This window comes from Polyodon spathula, chromosome 9 (genome assembly GCF_017654505.1).
Source record: "Polyodon spathula isolate WHYD16114869_AA chromosome 9, ASM1765450v1, whole genome shotgun sequence".
NCBI classification, from domain to species: Eukaryota; Metazoa; Chordata; class Actinopteri; order Acipenseriformes; family Polyodontidae; genus Polyodon; species Polyodon spathula.
This window is the reverse complement of record NC_054542.1, coordinates 50938625-50956420: the sequence shown is the minus strand read 5'-3', so window position 1 is coordinate 50956420 and position 17796 is coordinate 50938625. Positions and strand designations below refer to the sequence as shown.

Sequence of the window (17796 nt, the reverse complement as noted above, 5' to 3'; positions counted from 1 at the left end):
TCACTGGCTCTTTGAAGACACTCAGATCCCAAACATTGCTGTCTCTTTGAAGACACTCAGATACCCCACATTGCTGGCTCTTTGAAGACACTCAGATACCCCACATTGCTGGCTCTTTGTTCTGAAGACACTCGGATCGCAAACATTGCTGTCTCTCTGAAGACACTCAGATACCGCACATCGCTGGCTCTTTGTTCTGAAGACACTCAGATACCCCACATCGCTGGCTCTTTGAAGACACTCAGATCCCAAACATTGCTGGCTCTTTGTTCTGAAGACACTCAGATCCCAAACATTGCTGGCTCTTTGAAGACACTCAGATACCCCACATCGCTGGCTCTTTGAAGACACTCAGATCCCAAACATTGCTGACTCTTTGAAGACACTCAGATACCCCACATCGCTGGCTCTTTGAAGACACTCAGATCCCAAACATTGCTGGCTCTTTGTACTGAAGACACTCAGATCCCAAACATTGCTGGCTCTTTGAAGACACTCAGATACCCCACATTGCTGGCTCTTTGAAGACACTCAGATACCCCACATTGCTGGCTCTTTGTTCTGAAGACACTCAGATCCCAAACATTGCTGTCTCTTTGAAGACACTCAGATACCCCACATTGCTGGCTCTTTGAAGACACTCAGATACCCCACATTCCTGGCTCTTTGTTCTGAAGACACTCAGATCCCAAACATTGCTGTCTCTTCGAAGACACTCAAATACCCCACATCGCTGGCTCTTTGTTCTGGTAACCGGGTGTCCCTAATAAGGTTGAACTGAAATCTTGTTTTGAACATCAAGCGGCAACTTTTCAAGATTGCTTGCATTTCTGCTAACTCAAGATTCAATACAGTACACTGCTAATGTGTGTAGCTGTGAGTGCTCTTTTAGATTCAATATAGTACACTGTTAATGTGTGTATCTGTGAGTGCTCTGTTAGATTCAATACAGTACATGCTGTTAATGTGTATAGCTGTGAGTGCTCTGTTAGATTCAATGCAGTACATGCTGTTAATGTGTATAGCTGTGAGTGCTCTGTTAGATTCAATACAGTACATGCTGTTATTGTGTATAGCTGTGAGTGCTCTGTTAGATTCAATACAGTACACTGTTAATGTGTGTAGCTGTGAGTGCTCTGTTAGATTCAATACAGTACACTGTTAGTGTGTGTAGCTGTGAGTGCTCTGTTAGATTCAATACAGTAAATGCTGTTAATGTGTGTAGCTGTGAGTGCTCTGTTAGATTCAATACAGTACATGCTGTTAATGTGTATAGCTGTGAGTGCTCTGTTAGATTCAATTCAGTAAATGCTGTTAATGTGTGTAGCTGTGAGTGCTCTGTTAGATTCAATACAGTAAATGCTGTTAATGTGTGTAGCTGTGAGTGCTCTGTTAGATTCAATACAGTAAATGCTGTTAATGTGTATAGCTGTGAGTGCTCTGTTAGATTCAATACAGTACATGCTGTTAATGTGTATAGCTGTGAGTGCTCTGTTAGATTCAATACAGTAAATGCTGTTAATGTGTGTAGCTGTGAGTGCTCTGTTAGATTCAATACAGTACATGCTGTTAATGTGTATAGCTGTGAGTGCTCTGTTAGATTCAATACAGTAAATGCTGTTAATGTGTATAGCTGTGAGTGCTCTGTTAGATTCAATACAGTACATGCTGTTAATGTGTGTAGCTGTGAGTGCTCTGTTAGATTCAATACAGTAAATGCTGTTAATGTGTATAGCTGTGAGTGCTCTGTTAGATTCAATACAGTACATGCTGTTAATGTGTGTAGCTGTGAGTGCTCTGTTAGATTCAATACAGTAAATGCTGTTAATGTGTATAGCTGTGAGTGCTCTGTTAGATTCAATACAGTACACTGTTAATGTGTGTAGCTGTGAGTGCTCTGTTAGATTCAATACAGTAAATGCTGTTAATGTGTATAGCTGTGAGTGCTCTGTTAGATTCAATACAGTAAATGCTGTTAATGTGTATAGCTGTGAGTGCTCTGTTAGATTCAATACAGTACATGCTGTTAATGTGTATAGCTGTGAGTGCTCTGTTAGATTCAATACAGTACATGCTGTTAATGTGTATAGCTGTGAGTGCTCTGTTAGATTCAATACAGTAAATGCTGTTAATGTGTGTAGCTGTGAGTGCTCTGTTAGATTCAATACAGTACATGCTGTTAGTGTGTATAGCTGTGAGTGCTCTGTTAGATTCAATACAGTACATGCTGTTAATGTGTATAGCTGTGAGTGCTCTGTTAGATTCAATACAGTACATGCTGTTATGTGTATAGCTGTGAGTGCTCTGTTAGATTCAATACAGTACATGCTGTTAGTGTGTATAGCTGTGAGTGCTCTGTTAGATTCAATACAATAAATGCTGTTAATGTGTATAGCTGTGAGTGCTCTGTTAGATTCAATACAGTACATGCTGTTAGTGTGTATAGCTGTGAGTGCTCTGTTAGATTCAATACAGTACATGCTGTTAATGTGTATAGCTGTGAGTGCTCTGTTAGATTCAATACAGTAAATGCTGTTAATGTGTGTAGCTGTGAGTGCTCTGTTAGATTCAATACAGTACATGCTGTTAGTGTGTATAGCTGTGAGTGCTCTGTTAGATTCAATACAGTACATGCTGTTAATGTGTATAGCTGTGAGTGCTCTGTTAGATTCAATACAGTACATGCTGTTAATGTGTATAGCTGTGAGTGCTCTGTTAGATTCAATACAGTACATGCTGTTAATGTGTATAGCTGTGAGTGCTCTGTTAGATTCAATACAGTACATGCTGTTAGTGTGTATAGCTGTGAGTGCTCTGTTAGATTCAATACTGATGTTCAAGGTAACTCTACACAGTTTATAATGTATCAAGCACAGATTATTGAAACCCAGGCTGTTTATATTGTATCAAACCCAGGTGCTGGATTCACACCCATTCTGCTTGAAGGGCTGTATCTAACATGCTGAATTTCAGACTGTTTAAATGCCATGATAATGTGTGTGGTGTGGGGATGACAAGAATTTGGAAAAATCAGATACACCTTGCCAAGTCAATTTAATCAATTAACGATTAATCACACCTGTGGGCTTTGATCCATTAAAAAAGAATGGATTGATTAATCCTGTGGTATCAATAGATGGTGCGTGAAAAAGAAATGGTGGAGACTACTTTCTGGAAGGTGTACTCAATGTTTCACAACATCTCAGAATGAAGAAAAAAAAAACCAGCTTGCAACATTTGCTCATCGGTGCTTTCCTTTCACAGCAGTACTCTACGTATAATGGATCATCTTAGTCGCAAGTACGTAGATTTTATTTTTCAACGTATTCCTTTCAAACGGTATAGGCAAATGAATATTGAAAAAATTGTATGTCTGAGAAAGCTAACTAGTTTACTGATTTAACAACAGTGTATATAGTTACTGTTTGCTGTTAGGAGCATTGAAACAGAAACACATTTAGAAATGTATAAGCTAAATGAATTAGCCTGCATTATGTAACATGTGCTGTAAATAGCATTATGTTAATACTGTAATTGTCTTCAATACAGTTTCATATCACGAGCAAACAGGTGGGATTAATCAGGCTGTCTTCCCTTCCTGCTGTTTGATCCTCCTCCTCTCAACAATAACCACAAGGATTTTTCTTGAGAAGATGCCTGGTTGACAAACATCTGTTGTCACTCTGGGCTGATGAAGAACCTGTGAAGCAGAAAGAAAACAAGCAGTAAAGCTTTGAGGTCTGGTAGCACAGTTTGTAATATTCATTAGCCTTTCAACTCAGGAGGCCTGTGCTTGAATACGTGACACTATTGGTAACACTTTGGTGTATACGACTTAGTAGTAAAATTATATATACATTATAAATTACATGACTCAATACATTACTTACCCAGAAAAATAGGTCCATGCCCTTGCCATTGCTGAAGCTGTTCTTCTTCCACACATGTGTGCTGTTTTGTGTTGGTTGGCTCCCAGTAAATGTGGATTAGGCTAAGATTCCTTTCTCTCTATACTGTATGATTGATTGTGATCAGTGAGTTTGTATTGAGGGGAGGACAGTGTTAGATATATACATGTCTTTATGCTGTATGATTGATTGTTCCTTGTGTTCCGTCATCATTTCTTGAAAATTGATGACTCATGTGGATTAGGCTAAGATTCCTTTCTCTCTATACTGTATGATTGATTGTGATCAGTGTGTTTGTATTGAGGGGAGGACAGTGTTAGATATATACATGTCTTTATGCTGTATGATTGATTGTGAACAGTGTGTTTGTATTGAGGAGGGGAGGACAGTGTTAGATATATACATGTCTTTATACTGTATGATTGATTGTGATCAGTGTGTTTGTATTGAGGAGGGGAGGACAGTGTTAGATATATACATGTCTTTATACTGTATGATTGATTGTGATCAGTGTGTTTGTATTGAGGGGAGGACAGTGTTAGATATATACATGTCTTTATACTGTATGATTGATTGTGATCAGTGTGTTTGTATTGAGGGGAGGACAGTGTTAGATATATACATGTCTTTATACTGTATGATTGATTGTGATCAGTGTGTTTGTATTGAGGGATTGTGATCAGTGTGTTTGTAGGACAGTGTTAGATATATACATGTCTTTATACTGTATGATTGATTGTGATCAGTGTGTTTGTATTGAGGGGAGGACAGTGTTAGATATATACATGTCTTTATACTGTATGATTGATTGTGATCAGTGTGTTTGTATTGAGGAGGGGAGGACAGTGTTAGATATATACATGTCTTTATACTGTATGATTGATTGTGATCAGTGTGTTTGTATTGAGGAGGGGAGGACAGTGTTAGATATATACATGTCTTTATACTGTATGATTGATTGTGATCAGTGTGTTTGTATTGAGGGGAGGACAGTATTAGATATATACATGTCTTTATACTGTATGATTGATTGTGATCAGTGAGTTTGTATTGAGGAGGGGAGGACAGTATTAGATATATACATGTTTTTATACTGTATGATTGATTGTGATCTGTATTAGATATACACATGTATGTTATCCTTCTGTTTGGTGTTTTAAACAGGAACTAAGTGAGTCATGAGAGTGGAAGTCAATGTTAAATAATTTCAATCTGATACAATCTAATGTTTATTTACTTGTGTGAGATTGCAGTTTACTAATCGAGACGGGTTTCTATTATAAATACCTAATGTAGCTTTCTTTGTGAAATTCCAACAGACCCAGAGGAACACATCTATCTTGAGAGCGCATCTAAAACTGCATTTCAAACAACGGCGCTGCTGTGCAGGAGGAATGCTTGCAGACAACCCTTGAAAGCAGTATGAAATTGCAACTTTTAAGATTAGGATTGTTTTTTAAAAAGCAAACAAATAAATATGCACAACTGGTCAACACAGTGGAGAATGCACTAATAGTGGGCTGGCCCATGCAGCTCTCGCCAGTGCTGAAGGGTTGTGTGATGTGTTGGGCTCGTGTGTAACACGTCTGCTGCTGTAATATTGGGCTGCAGACGTCTGCAGGCTCAATCCGTCACAACCAGATTGCTTTCAGTTTTGCTTCTCATACCTCTTGGGTCTAATGGGTCTAGTAATGACAGAATGATTTGAAACAGCTTCAACCTTCGATAGCTCTCTCTCTCTCCTGAACAGCTCTTGGACTGGCTCGAGAGTATGCTTTCACATTTATTGAGGAATTTCCCTTTATATACAGAGTGTGCTATTTAGATTTTGGAGATGATCTGATCAAAGGTGAGTGACATCTTCATTGTTTAACTTGAATGTTGTTCATACTTGTTTTTGCATCTTACTGTAGACGTATTAAACATACCTAAAGCAACTCTTGCAGCGGATGCATCGTAATTGATCCAAAATGACACCCAAGACAGAATGGTAATCAGAATTGAGGGCATGTAGGTCTGAAGGATGAAGTATCCAATGTTTCTCTTCAGCTTGAAGCTCAGAGACAGTCGTGGGTAGGCACCTGAGGAAATAAGATTGAAGAAAATAATTAGCCTGCTTTCTTCAAGGAGAACACAGGCATACAGAATGTTTTGTTTCAGTTTCCATGGAGACAGCAGTGTATTGGGTTTATTGCTATGGCAACTATAGCACACTTGGTCCTGAATTGCACAATACATTGTCATTACTTAGCCCTGAGTACTACAGTATATCAAGGGGGAAAAAATTTATTTTCTTGAAAAGGTATATTTTGAATATTCGGGCTCTTTTTTTTTTTTTTTTATAAAGTTAGTCATGGCCAATGTTTTTTACCCCAGTTTTCTCCCCAATTTGGAATGCCAAATTATTGTTTTTATCCCGGTTCACCGCTGCAACCCCCCGGCGACTCAGGAGATGGAGGCTGAAACACATGTCCTCCGAAATGTGTTCCTGCTAAACCGTCATTTTTCACACTGTGGATCCACAGCGAAGCCACCAGACCTATAGTGCTGGAGGACAACACAGATCTTCATGGCTCCACTGCAGATCTACAGGCACTCTATCAACCACAGGGGTCGCTGGTGCACAATGAACCGTGGATTGCCCTGCCCACCTAATCCCTCCCTACCCAGGAGGCGATCAGCCAATTGTGCGCTGCCCATAGGAACCCCCGGTCACAGTCGGTAATGACATGGATTCTAACCTGCGATTTGCAGGCTATAGGGTACATCCTGCACTCCACGTGGAGTGCCACTTGAACTTTGTAATACTGTAATGCTTCAGTATCTGAAGATGGAACAATGCTAATCAAAGCATTATAATGCTCCAGTATCTGAAGATGGAACAAATTTTACAATATTATAACCCTGACATTTAGCCTGAAAAACTAGATCAATAGAACTGTACTGCAGTAGTGCATTTCCGCTACAGAAACCTCATTATTTCAAACACCCAATTGAAAGCTAACTGGCTTACCTTAGATGTATTGCAGTTGACATTTAAGAATCCCAGCACTAGATGCATGCCTTTATTCAACATCTAAATAAACTGCAAGCATGTCTGAGATTTTGCAAAGATAACAAGGAGCTATTCTTTCTCCTATTAATGGTAGATTTTGCAAAGCTAACAGTGAGCTCTTCTATCTCTTATTAAAGGTTTATTTCCAATCTCTCTATGCCCTTGATTACATCCCCTCTCAAGTTGTCTTGCATTATACAAATGTGCTCTGAGTAATTAACAGAAAACAGAGTTCTCTTCTGATTAGGGTAGAGGAGCTGTTGGTTTCCCTTGGTTATTCTCAATCAAAAGTGATTAAGCTTGTAAGTGTGTCATATAATATACATATTTCAAATGAACTAATGTGCACATGCGCAGCCCAATGCAGAAAGGGTGTGTCATGTTTTATCTTTGGGGAGGGACTTACATGATTATAAAATAAAACACATTTCATCACCCCTGTTGTCATCTCACCAAACTCTGCACCAAATCATGCACAAGCGTAATGTTTACAGTATCCATGTTTCTCCAAATCTCAGAAAACATAAAACCCTTCATGGATCTTATTTGGGTACATCTGTGTCAGCTGCTCAAATGTAGGAGCTAAAGTGAAAGAGACGGATCATTACTCCGCCACTTCAATGAGATTTTTAACCTAAGCTTGTTAAGGGAATAATTTATACTGCGAGTCTTGAGCTTCATGAATATATCATATGTTTTTATCATGAAGTTCAATCTTTAAAAGTTCAAGCTTTAAAAAACAGGAGGATGATTCCCACTGCATTATCATTCACCATTCAAGTGAATTTTAAGTAACATCAAATACCATGGCATCTTCATACAGAAGAGTGAGCATGTGTAAGAGTGGTGTCTTCCTATCCCTCTTGTTTACTTACACTGATGTGTACATCCGCTAAGGAAATGAGTTCCCGTATACTATAATCCATGTTTAGGATTTGCACAACATTTAATCACTTGAGTGCACTGCTGAGGACAAAAAGTTTGGATCACCTAGAATGTTAGGATTGAAACAATTAAAAAAAAAAAAAAAAAACTCTGTGAACATAATTTAGATATTTTATTTAGCATCGTGTAATCAAAGAGACTACAAAATGATATTGCAAAAGCCTATCAGAAGCTATAATAGCACCGTAAAATTTAGATATTTTATTTAGCATCGTGTAATCAAAGAGACTACAAAATGATATTGCAAAAGCCTATCAGAAGCTATAATAGCACCGTGTAACAATTTTTTTTTTTTTTTGTTCCTGGGTAGTAAGTGTTATTTCCTAATTGCTTATGCCTCAAAAGTACAGAAAATGGCTATTATTCCCCACAAACTTTGCTTTTGTAACCAGGACAGTGATATTTCAAAATATCACTATTTCCAATGGGAAAACATGCAAATGTGTGTCTTTTCGTTCACATAAAGTCAGAAAAAAACAACATATGAATCCAAATTAACATGTATTTATACTAAAGTAATACAAAAATGACTACAAAAGATTTAGAAGTGAGTAGTTTTTCGAGATTTGCGATTATACTGTATTTACAGTAGTTGTTTTTTTCTGACTTTATGTGAACGAAAAGACCCACATTTGCCCGTTTTCCCATTGAAAATAGTGATATTTTGAAATATCACTGTCCTGGTCACAAAAGCAAAGTTTGTGGGGAATAATAGCCATTTTCTATACTTTTGAGGCATAAGCAATTAGGAAATAACACTTACTACCCAGGAACAAAAATTGCGTTACATAGTGTAGTCCCTGCACAGTACTCTCTGTCATGTGTACACTTCGAAATGTCACAAGACAAAAACACTTCCTCTACAACTACATTTTTGATTCTGTCATAGCATTTCCATTGCTGGTCATAGTTTGTGTTTTGGGGGGATAGAAAGAAGCAGCAGGTATTCATCAGTTGTTACCTGTGGCAAAGACGACATTGCGAGAGACCAGCCTGTATTCCACAATGGAGAACTGAGGCAGCTCGATCCTTCCCACCCCAGTCACAGCAGAGTCTCCTCCTCTCCAGTAGAACCCGATATCATCTGTTGTGTAGCCATCTGCAGTACAAACACACACACACACACAGGTTAAAAAAACAGGGTTACCCTGCCCTCTCTGTGATGTGTGGCACCCTGCCGCTCTCTGTGACACACACACACACAGGTTAAAAAACAGGGTACCCTGCCCTCTCTGTGATGTGTGGCACCCTGCCCTCTCTGTGATGTGTGGCACCCTGCCCTCTCTGTGATGTGTGGCACCCTGCCCTCTCTGTGATGTGTGGCACCCTGCCCTCTCTGTGATGTGTGGTACCCTGCCCTCTCTGTGATGTGTGGCACCCTGCACTCTCTGTGATGTGTGGCACCCTGCCCTCTCTGTGATGTGTGGCACCCTGTCCTCTCTGTGATGTGTGGTACCCTGCACTCTCTGTGATGTGTGGCACCCTGCCCTCTCTGTGATGTGTGGTACCCTGCCCTCTCTGTGATGTGTGGCACCCTGCCCTCTCTGTGATGTGTGGTACCCTGCCCTCTCTGTGATGTGTGGCACCCTGCCCTCTCTGTGATGTGTGGCACCCTGCCCTCTCTGTGATGTGTGGCACCCTGCCCTCTCTGTGATGTGTGGCACCCTGCCCTCTCTGTGATGTGTGGCACCCTGCCCTCTCTGTGATGTGTGGTACCCTGCCCTCTCTGTGATGTGTGGTACCCTGCCCTCTCTGTGATGTGTGGCACCCTGTCCTCTCTGTGATGTGTGGCACCCTGTACTCTCTGTGATGTGTGGCACCCTGCCCTCTCTGTGATGTGTGGCACCCTGCCCTCTCTGTGATGTGTGGTACCCTGCCCTCTCTGTGATGTGTGGCACCCTGCCCTCTCTGTGATATTTGGCACCCTGCCCTCTCTGTGATGTGTTATGCACCAGGTCATATAGATTTAACCCTGGTCAAGTGTAACTTTCCCTGGCTTCATCATGACAGGAGTTAACAGGGACTTGGCTCTGACAATGTGGTAATAGAACAAAACAGCAGTGCTCTTATACTGAAGAAAGAGTTATACAGATTTACCTTTAGGGCATGCATTTCTCTGGAGGTTACTTACAGCTTTCTATTTCCAGTGTGCAGTTCTGTTCATCCAATGGGTATCTCCGCAGATCCATCATGCAGGCAGCTGTTGTTGTGATTCTGAGTCAAAGCCACAGTTATACATATTTATATATCAAAGTGTAACAGAGGGCATTATTTTTCTTGCTGTCTCCCTCCATATAGCGCTGACACAGAACTGTACATTAAGACCTACAGTACACTGATATCTACAGTCTTGTTTCCAGTGACTTAATCAAAACCATAACAACATACACTATACAGTATACATGTGTGTGTTGCTTTGATAGATAGATAATATACTAGCTCATTCTACTGACTGAAGACTCTGGAGGCATTCAAGCAAAGCCAGTCCTGCAGAGCTGAGGCAACAGTGTCACAGCACAACTTGTTTACACAGGGATTCTGGGTAACCAACTTGTTGCACCTTTGAGGAACCTTGCAGTGAATCAAGCTGACATATTTATTTGTAAAAATGATCATCTGTGCTTCTGAATTATGTATTTGGGTATTCCATCCCCGTCTCAGAATGAGAAACTAAGACAATTACTTAGGAGAGTAACTGAGTCAGACTGGGGCCAATCAGTTACACTGGGAGAGAGAGAGAGAGAGAGAGAGAGAGAGAGAGAGCGAGAGAGCTTTGGCTTTGGTGTACAGAGACTGCATCTATGTTGTCTCGTTTGATACAGTAAGTAGTTTGAAAATCGAAAGGCAACAAGGGGCTAAATGCTGCTGCAATGTTCCGAATGATCCGAAAGGTCTATTGATTTGAAGAATATGTAAAGATATATCAGGAGAAACAAACTTTTTTGACCCTTATATGACCTTGTATTTGGTTAGTAGTTGTTTTTGTTTTTGATCTTTAATGCTGACCAGGTATTCTGCCAGGGCGTGTGGCCCGTTCAGACTCGGGTAGCACTGTGTCTAATTTATGCTGTGGTTTGACTTGGCTCTCCAGTGTATCAGGTATTCTGCCAGGGCGTGTGGCCTGTTCAGACTCGGGTAGCACTGTGTCTAATTTATGCTGTGGTTTGACTTGGCTCTCCAGTGTATCAGGTATTCTGCCAGGGCGTGTGGCCCGTTCAGACTCGGGTAGCACTGTGTCTAATTTATGCTGTGGTTTGACTTGGCTCTCCAGTGTATCAGGTATTCTGCCAGGGCGTGTGGCCCGTTCAGACTCGGGTAGCACTGTGTCTAATTTATACTGTGGTTTGACTTGGCTCTCCAGTGTATCAGGTATTCTGCCAGGGCGTGTGGCCCGTTCAGACTCTGGTAGCACTGTGTCTAATTTATGCTGTGGTTTGACTTGGCTCTCCAGTGTATCAGGTATTCTGCCAGGGCGTGTGGCCCGTTCAGACTCGGGTAGCACTGTGTCTAATTTATGCTGTGGTTTGACTTGGCTCTCCAGTGTATCAGGTATTCTGCCAGGGCGTGTGGCCCGTTCAGACTCGGGTAGCACTGTGTCTAATTTATGCTGTGGTTTGACTTGGCTCTCCAGTGTATCAGGTATTCTGCCAGGGCATGTGGCCTGTTCAGACTCGGGTAGCACTGTGTCTAATTTATGCTGTGGTTTGACTTGGCTCTCCAGTGTATCAGGTATTCTGCCAGGGCGTGTGGCCCGTTCAGACTCGGGTAGCACTGTGTCTAATTTATGCTGTGGTTTGACTTGGCTCTCCAGTGTATCAGGTATTCTGCCAGGGCGTGTGGCCTGTTCAGACTCGGGTAGCACTGTGTCTAATTTATGCTGTGATTTGACTTGGCTCTCCAGTGTATCAGGTATTCTGCCAGGGCGTGTGGCCTGTTCAGACTCGGGTAGCACTGTGTCTAATTTATGCTGTGGTTTGACTTGGCTCTCCAGTGTATCAGGTATTCTGCCAGGGCGTGTGGCCCGTTCAGACTCGGGTAGCACTGTGTCTAATTTATGCTGTGGTTTGACTTGGCTCTCCAGTGTATCAGGTATTCTGCCAGGGCGTGTGGCCTGTTCAGACTCGGGTAGCACTGTGTCTAATTTATGCTGTGGTTTGACTTGGCTCTCCAGTGTATCAGGTATTCTGCCAGGGCGTGTGGCCCGTTCAGACTCGGGTAGCACTGTGTCTAATTTATGCTGTGGTTTGACTTGGCTCTCCAGTGTATCAGGTATTCTGCCAGGGCGTGTGGCCTGTTCAGACTCGGGTAGCACTGTGTCTAATTTATACTGTGGTTTGACTTGGCTCTCCAGTGTATCAGGTATTCTGCCAGGGCGTGTGGCCTGTTCAGACTCGGGTAGCACTGTGTCTAATTTATGCTGTGGTTTGACTTGGCTCTCCAGTGTATCAGGTATTCTGCCAGGGCGTGTGGCCCGTTCAGACTCGGGTAGCACTGTGTCTAATTTATACTGTGGTTTGACTTGGCTCTCCAGTGTATCAGGTATTCTGCCAGGGCGTGTGGCCCGTTCAGACTCGGGTAGCACTGTGTCTAATTTATACTGTGGTTTGACTTGGCTCTCCAGTGTATCAGGTATTTGTTTTTCAGGGTGGTGGTTATTTTAGATATCACTGGGGCCTGATTAGAGTAGCTGTGCTGAGCCTCTGCGATGCTGATCTGGTTCTCCTCACAGAGCTGCTCCTGCATGTAGTTGATGGTCTTTCTGTTTGAGTAGCTCTCCTGGCTCTTCAGGGCCTTGAACTGGTAGGAGTCGGGGTTGCTTTGGTCAGGTGCCTCCAGTTCCTCAAAGCTCTCTTTTGTACAATAAGCAGTAAGGGAAAACGTCCTAGCTCAGCTCTACAAGCATTGCTGGGAGCATTTCTGTGCAACTGAAAGATGTTTTTGCAGAATTCTACGTGTAAGATTTCTGTTGGACTTTTGTCTCAATTACTGTACTTACAATTTAGAGTGGGGCCCCAAACTTCACTGCAGTACAAAAGGATTGGTTGTATAACTTGGTCAAAGAGTTTGAGCCAGACCATGATTGAAGGCTTTAGGTTGTACACCCGTTTCTTTACTACATGATTGGCTCTGCTGGCTTTGTGTCTCAGTGCACAGACAGCTGGGTTAAAGCTCCCTGATGCACTGATCATTAGTCCCATAACCCTAACCCTAACTCTATCTTTCTTCATTTTTTGGGCTGGCTGATAAGGTATTTCATTAACCTTTTACTTTTGCACCCATGTATCTTTGCTTTACTATCCTGTCACTTGAAAACCTATTGGGGGTTAAACATTGTCTATTATGATTGTATTTCCAGTGCCTGTTTTCACTGCACATGTACTGTAACTGCAGGGCATGCCTGATGTTGCACATTGTATCATAAATAAAGCAGACCTAACTGTTGACAATGCCTGTAAGATTAAGAAACAGTGCGCCTGTCACATCATCTCTGCAGGCTTTTCTACCGCTGCAGGCTGGAGTAATGCAATGCTTCTTGCAAAGGCTTTGGTACAGAAACAAGATCTGCAGATGCAAATATCAAGAGCACATTAGACAAGACCAACCTCAGGCCGTACAGCACTGTTCCATCTGGATGAAGCCGAATCATCCGGTTCTTCACAGTGACGCCGTGCACAAAGGACTTCTTGTCATTCAGAAAGTAGGTGTCGGGGACCCACAGCTGATCAGCCACCCGGTTATCAAGTGTTAAATTGAGAGGTATTCCCGAGTAAGCCAGCCTCTTGTCCCTCCAGTACTGTTGAAAGTACATGGTCAAGGTATAGTCCTGGAATGGAAAGATGCAAAGGAAGGTTACAGAATTGCAGAGAACAACTGTTTTTTTTTTGTTTTTGTTTTTGCTGCTTGGTTCCAAGGAGGTGCTGTAATGTTTTTATTTATTACACATTTCAATTTTAAATAACAGAACCTTACTGTTAAAAAGTGGTGGCACACTCTATATATGTGTTGCAGAGATACCTCTCATTGTTTTAAAATGCTGTCTCATGTGTTCTTTGTGGGATGACAACACCAAAGGTGAAAGCATATGTGTACATGAAAATTTCTGTAAAAACAATGCCTGTAATGAAAGTGGGCAACACTACACGAAGTGTCTCTAATTACTGTGCATTTACATAGCAGTTACTTAGTAAATGCATGTGTACTTATACAATGCACAATGTTATTATGTAATGAGATACACTTAATGTGAAAGTTTACCTGAAAAGGTTGTTTAAAAAGTCAATTCAACCCTTTTTTGATTGTAACTTGTGAAGCTGTAGTGCAGGCTTGTTGTGCAGTATTTTCAGCTGCTGTAGAGATCTTTCAGGAGATTCCTGTAACACTATATTTCCATGCATGGACCACACTGTATATAAAACATGTCTCAATTCATTATGAACATGCACTGTAACCCTATAGCAGTGTTGTTTATGTGGTGTGCAGCTCTCATTCACATACATTGTTCTACAGTCACCTTCCACTAGTCCCTGCTAGTGCATGGGAATGAAAGCAGTAAGCCATACAGTACACACACAGGCTTGCAAATACTCTGAGATTTATTTATAGACCCGGCTGGTCATGTCTTGAAGGACGGGGTTGTGTTTCAGTCTTGCCTGGGGTCTGTGCTCTTCACAGGCAGTGCATTGTAATTCAGATGCAATGTATCGCTCTCTGTAATTGAGTTGCTTCAACCCAAATATTTACACCCAAGCAAAGTAAGCAGGATTTGTTTTTCATTAGCTTTAGATTCATGAGGATCAAAAAGCAGATCTGGCATTTAACAGCTTTTGGCAGCAGAATATTACTCTGCTGTCTGGTAAATACTGGACTGCTGTTATACCCCAGAAACTTTCTATAACTAATCTGCTTATGAATGACCTGCTTGAAGAGAAACTGCAGACTGCTAAACACTGAGGTGTGTGTTGAATTAGTGTGATACTGAATATGAAGAATTTGCAACCAAGCAAGTGCTATTTCCCAGGACCTAGGTGGTACAGAAATATACGCACAGAAGCCAGGACTTGCTGGTAACGAGTTATTTATTAAATATAATTATCCTGAGGTCCTAATGGAGCTTGCTCACACTAATAAAGCCATCACAGTAAACACAGAACGGACTTTGATATGATGCATTTCCATTCTGCTGACTAACAGTATCAGGGCAGTTGCTCTTTTATTAAATTAAACTGGTGTAAGGTATCCGGAAACAATCTGGAAATTGCACTAGAGGCGAGTTTTTTTCAGTTATTTCTTTCAAAGTTTTGCTCTTTTAATGAGGAGCAGTGTAATGTGTCCTCTCTGACTTCTTCCCATATACTGTACCTGCCCATCTGCATGAGGTTTACCCAGAACACCCTGTTTAAGTAAAGCAGACCATATTATTTCCAGGTCATCTTTACATTAAGTGTCTCTAATTGCTGTGTAATTAAATATTAGTTATTTAGTAAATACATGTGTAGTTACACAGATTAAGTGAAGTAGACAACCATTTGGACAAATGCCTTCATCAAGTGTAACCTTATATTGTAAGAATTCTACAATGTACTCAGCACATGTGTTTGCTAGGATTAATGTTGCACTGATTTCCCCTTTGCACCAGGGCTAGTTACACAATTTACAATACAACACCCACGACAAAGACACACAGATCTCATAAAATTGCATACAATAGACAGGAAACAAGTCAGATAAAACACTGAACAACAGAAATGTAAAGCAACTCCTAGTACTGATGACTACAGCTAAGATGAGGAGAAAAAGCAGAAAGCCCTGAATAGCAGAGAATAAGAGCTGATAAAGACTTTTCCTAGACCTGCTGACTGGAGCTAAACGCCCTGCTGTTTTTAAAAAGCCATTGCCTTCTATTGTACCAGGGAAACTGTTAGTGCTCACCACCTTCAAACCCAGAAAAACAAGCACTTGAAATAGGTAAATATACCAAAGTGAGAAAATACTAATTAATGAAATCAATGCACTCATTATCTCCTCATACGGTTCAATAGCTTGCTATCAACCACTGAGTTTCAATAACGGTGTGCGCTGAATAAAGGCATCGAAGTAGAACAGTTATATAAATAAACCCAGGTCTAAAAGAGAAGCGGCTACTAACTCAAGCAGTGATGCTGGGATATTTGGTCGTGTGTTTAAGATATTTGGTCAGTGTTTGTAGGATATTTGGTCGTGTGTTTAAGATATTTGGTCAGTGTTTGTAGGATATTTGGTCAGTGTTTGTAGGATATTTGGTCAGTGTTTGTAGGATATTTGGTCAGTGTTTGTAGGATATTTGGTCAGTGTTTGTAGGATATTTGGTCAGTGTTTGTAGGATATTTGGTCGTGTGTTTAGGATATTTGGTCAGTGTTTGTAGGATATTTGGTCAGTGTTTGTAGGATATTTGGTCAGTGTTTGTAGGATATTTGGTCAGTGTTTTTAGGATATTTGGTCAGTGTTTGTAGGATATTTGGTCAGTGTTTGTAGGATATTTGGTCATGTGTTTTTAGGATATTTGGTCAGTGTTTGTAGGATATTTGGTCAGTGTTTGTAGGATATTTGGTCGTGTGTTTAGGATATTTGGTCAGTGTTTGTAGGATATTTGGTCAGTGTGTTTAGGATATTTGGTCAGTGTTTGTAGGATATTTGTTCAGTGTTTGTATGATATTTGGTCAGTGTTTGTAGGATATTTGGTCAGTGTTTGTAGGATATTTGGTCAGTGTTTGTAGGATATTTGGTCATGTGTTTAGGATATTTGGTCAGTGTTTGTAGGATATTTGGTCAGTGTATGTAGGATATTTGGTCAGTGTTTGTAGGATATTTGGGCGTGTGTTTGTAGGATATTTGGTCAGTGTTTGTAGGATATTTGGTCAGTGTGTTTAGGATATTTGGTCAGTGTTTGTCGGATATTTGGTCATGTGTTTGTAGGATATTTGGTCAGTGTTTGTAAGATATTTGGTCAGTGTGTTTAGGATATTTGGTTTAAATACTCAGCCATTGGTTAAACACTCAGCCATTGGTTAAACACTCAGCCATAGGTTAAACACTCAGAGCCATGGGTTAAAAACAGCCTCGTTCTCGAGGCTACTTGACTAGAATTATCCTTAGCATAGTGTAACAGGATGGGTGCCTGATAATTACCTAAAAGGAAACAAAAGTCAAGTCACTAGATCCACACAATAACCGAATGGACATACACACACACACACACACACACACACACACACACACACACACACACACACACACACACACACACAAGTCGTGCTGTTCCTACTTCATGAAAAGACCTGCGGGTAAAGAGGCTGCTGCAGCACTATCCGCATTGTTAATGGAGATGCTCTCACTCGCTCTGAAATTGCACATGTGGCAAGTCTAATTGTACCTTGTACTGATCTGACAACAGTTAAAGCTTGATTAATGAAAGTTACAAAAAATAAGCAAAAGCCTTTCTGCTTTACACGGTGCACACTTGCACTAATAAAAAAAGTAATTTGTTCATAAGTGTGCTGAGTATTGCACTTACTCACAAGATCAAATCTGAACAAAAGGTGGTTGCTATTTTACTATGCCTGAATTTTCAAAGGCATAAAACCATATTGCACCTCCCTCACTCACCTCTGTTTAGGTTCATTCTGTTGTAATATAAGGATTGATTAGTCCCATAGAAAGATAAGTACTCAACCAATATATCTCCTGTGAATGCTCCACAGACAGATGTATAGGGTAAGTAAAAACACAACAGATGCTTTAATGTATACCTACATGAGCGTAGGGACTGCTCGAAAAAACTCCTAGGATCTGTGCACTAGTGAGATCTTAATGTACTCGGGAATCTCTTCAGCTAGGAATACCAATTGCTA

General features: G+C 40.9%; 1 protein-coding gene across 2 annotated transcripts in view; it reads right to left on the bottom strand.

The window, feature by feature from the left end:
• The window catches only part of LOC121321017 (gamma-aminobutyric acid receptor subunit beta-3), a 54588-nt gene that overhangs the window by 9186 nt on the left and 27606 nt on the right, over positions 1 to 17796 (bottom strand). For both annotated transcript variants that reach the window (XM_041259914.1, XM_041259913.1), the window contains exons 4-7: positions 13512 to 13732; positions 10040 to 10122; positions 8870 to 9007; positions 5837 to 5989 (exon numbers count right to left, since the gene is read on the bottom strand). In XM_041259914.1, the coding sequence (XP_041115848.1) occupies positions 5837 to 5989; positions 8870 to 9007; positions 10040 to 10122; positions 13512 to 13732 (595 nt within the window). The remainder of the gene's footprint in view (positions 1 to 5836; positions 5990 to 8869; positions 9008 to 10039; positions 10123 to 13511; positions 13733 to 17796) is intronic.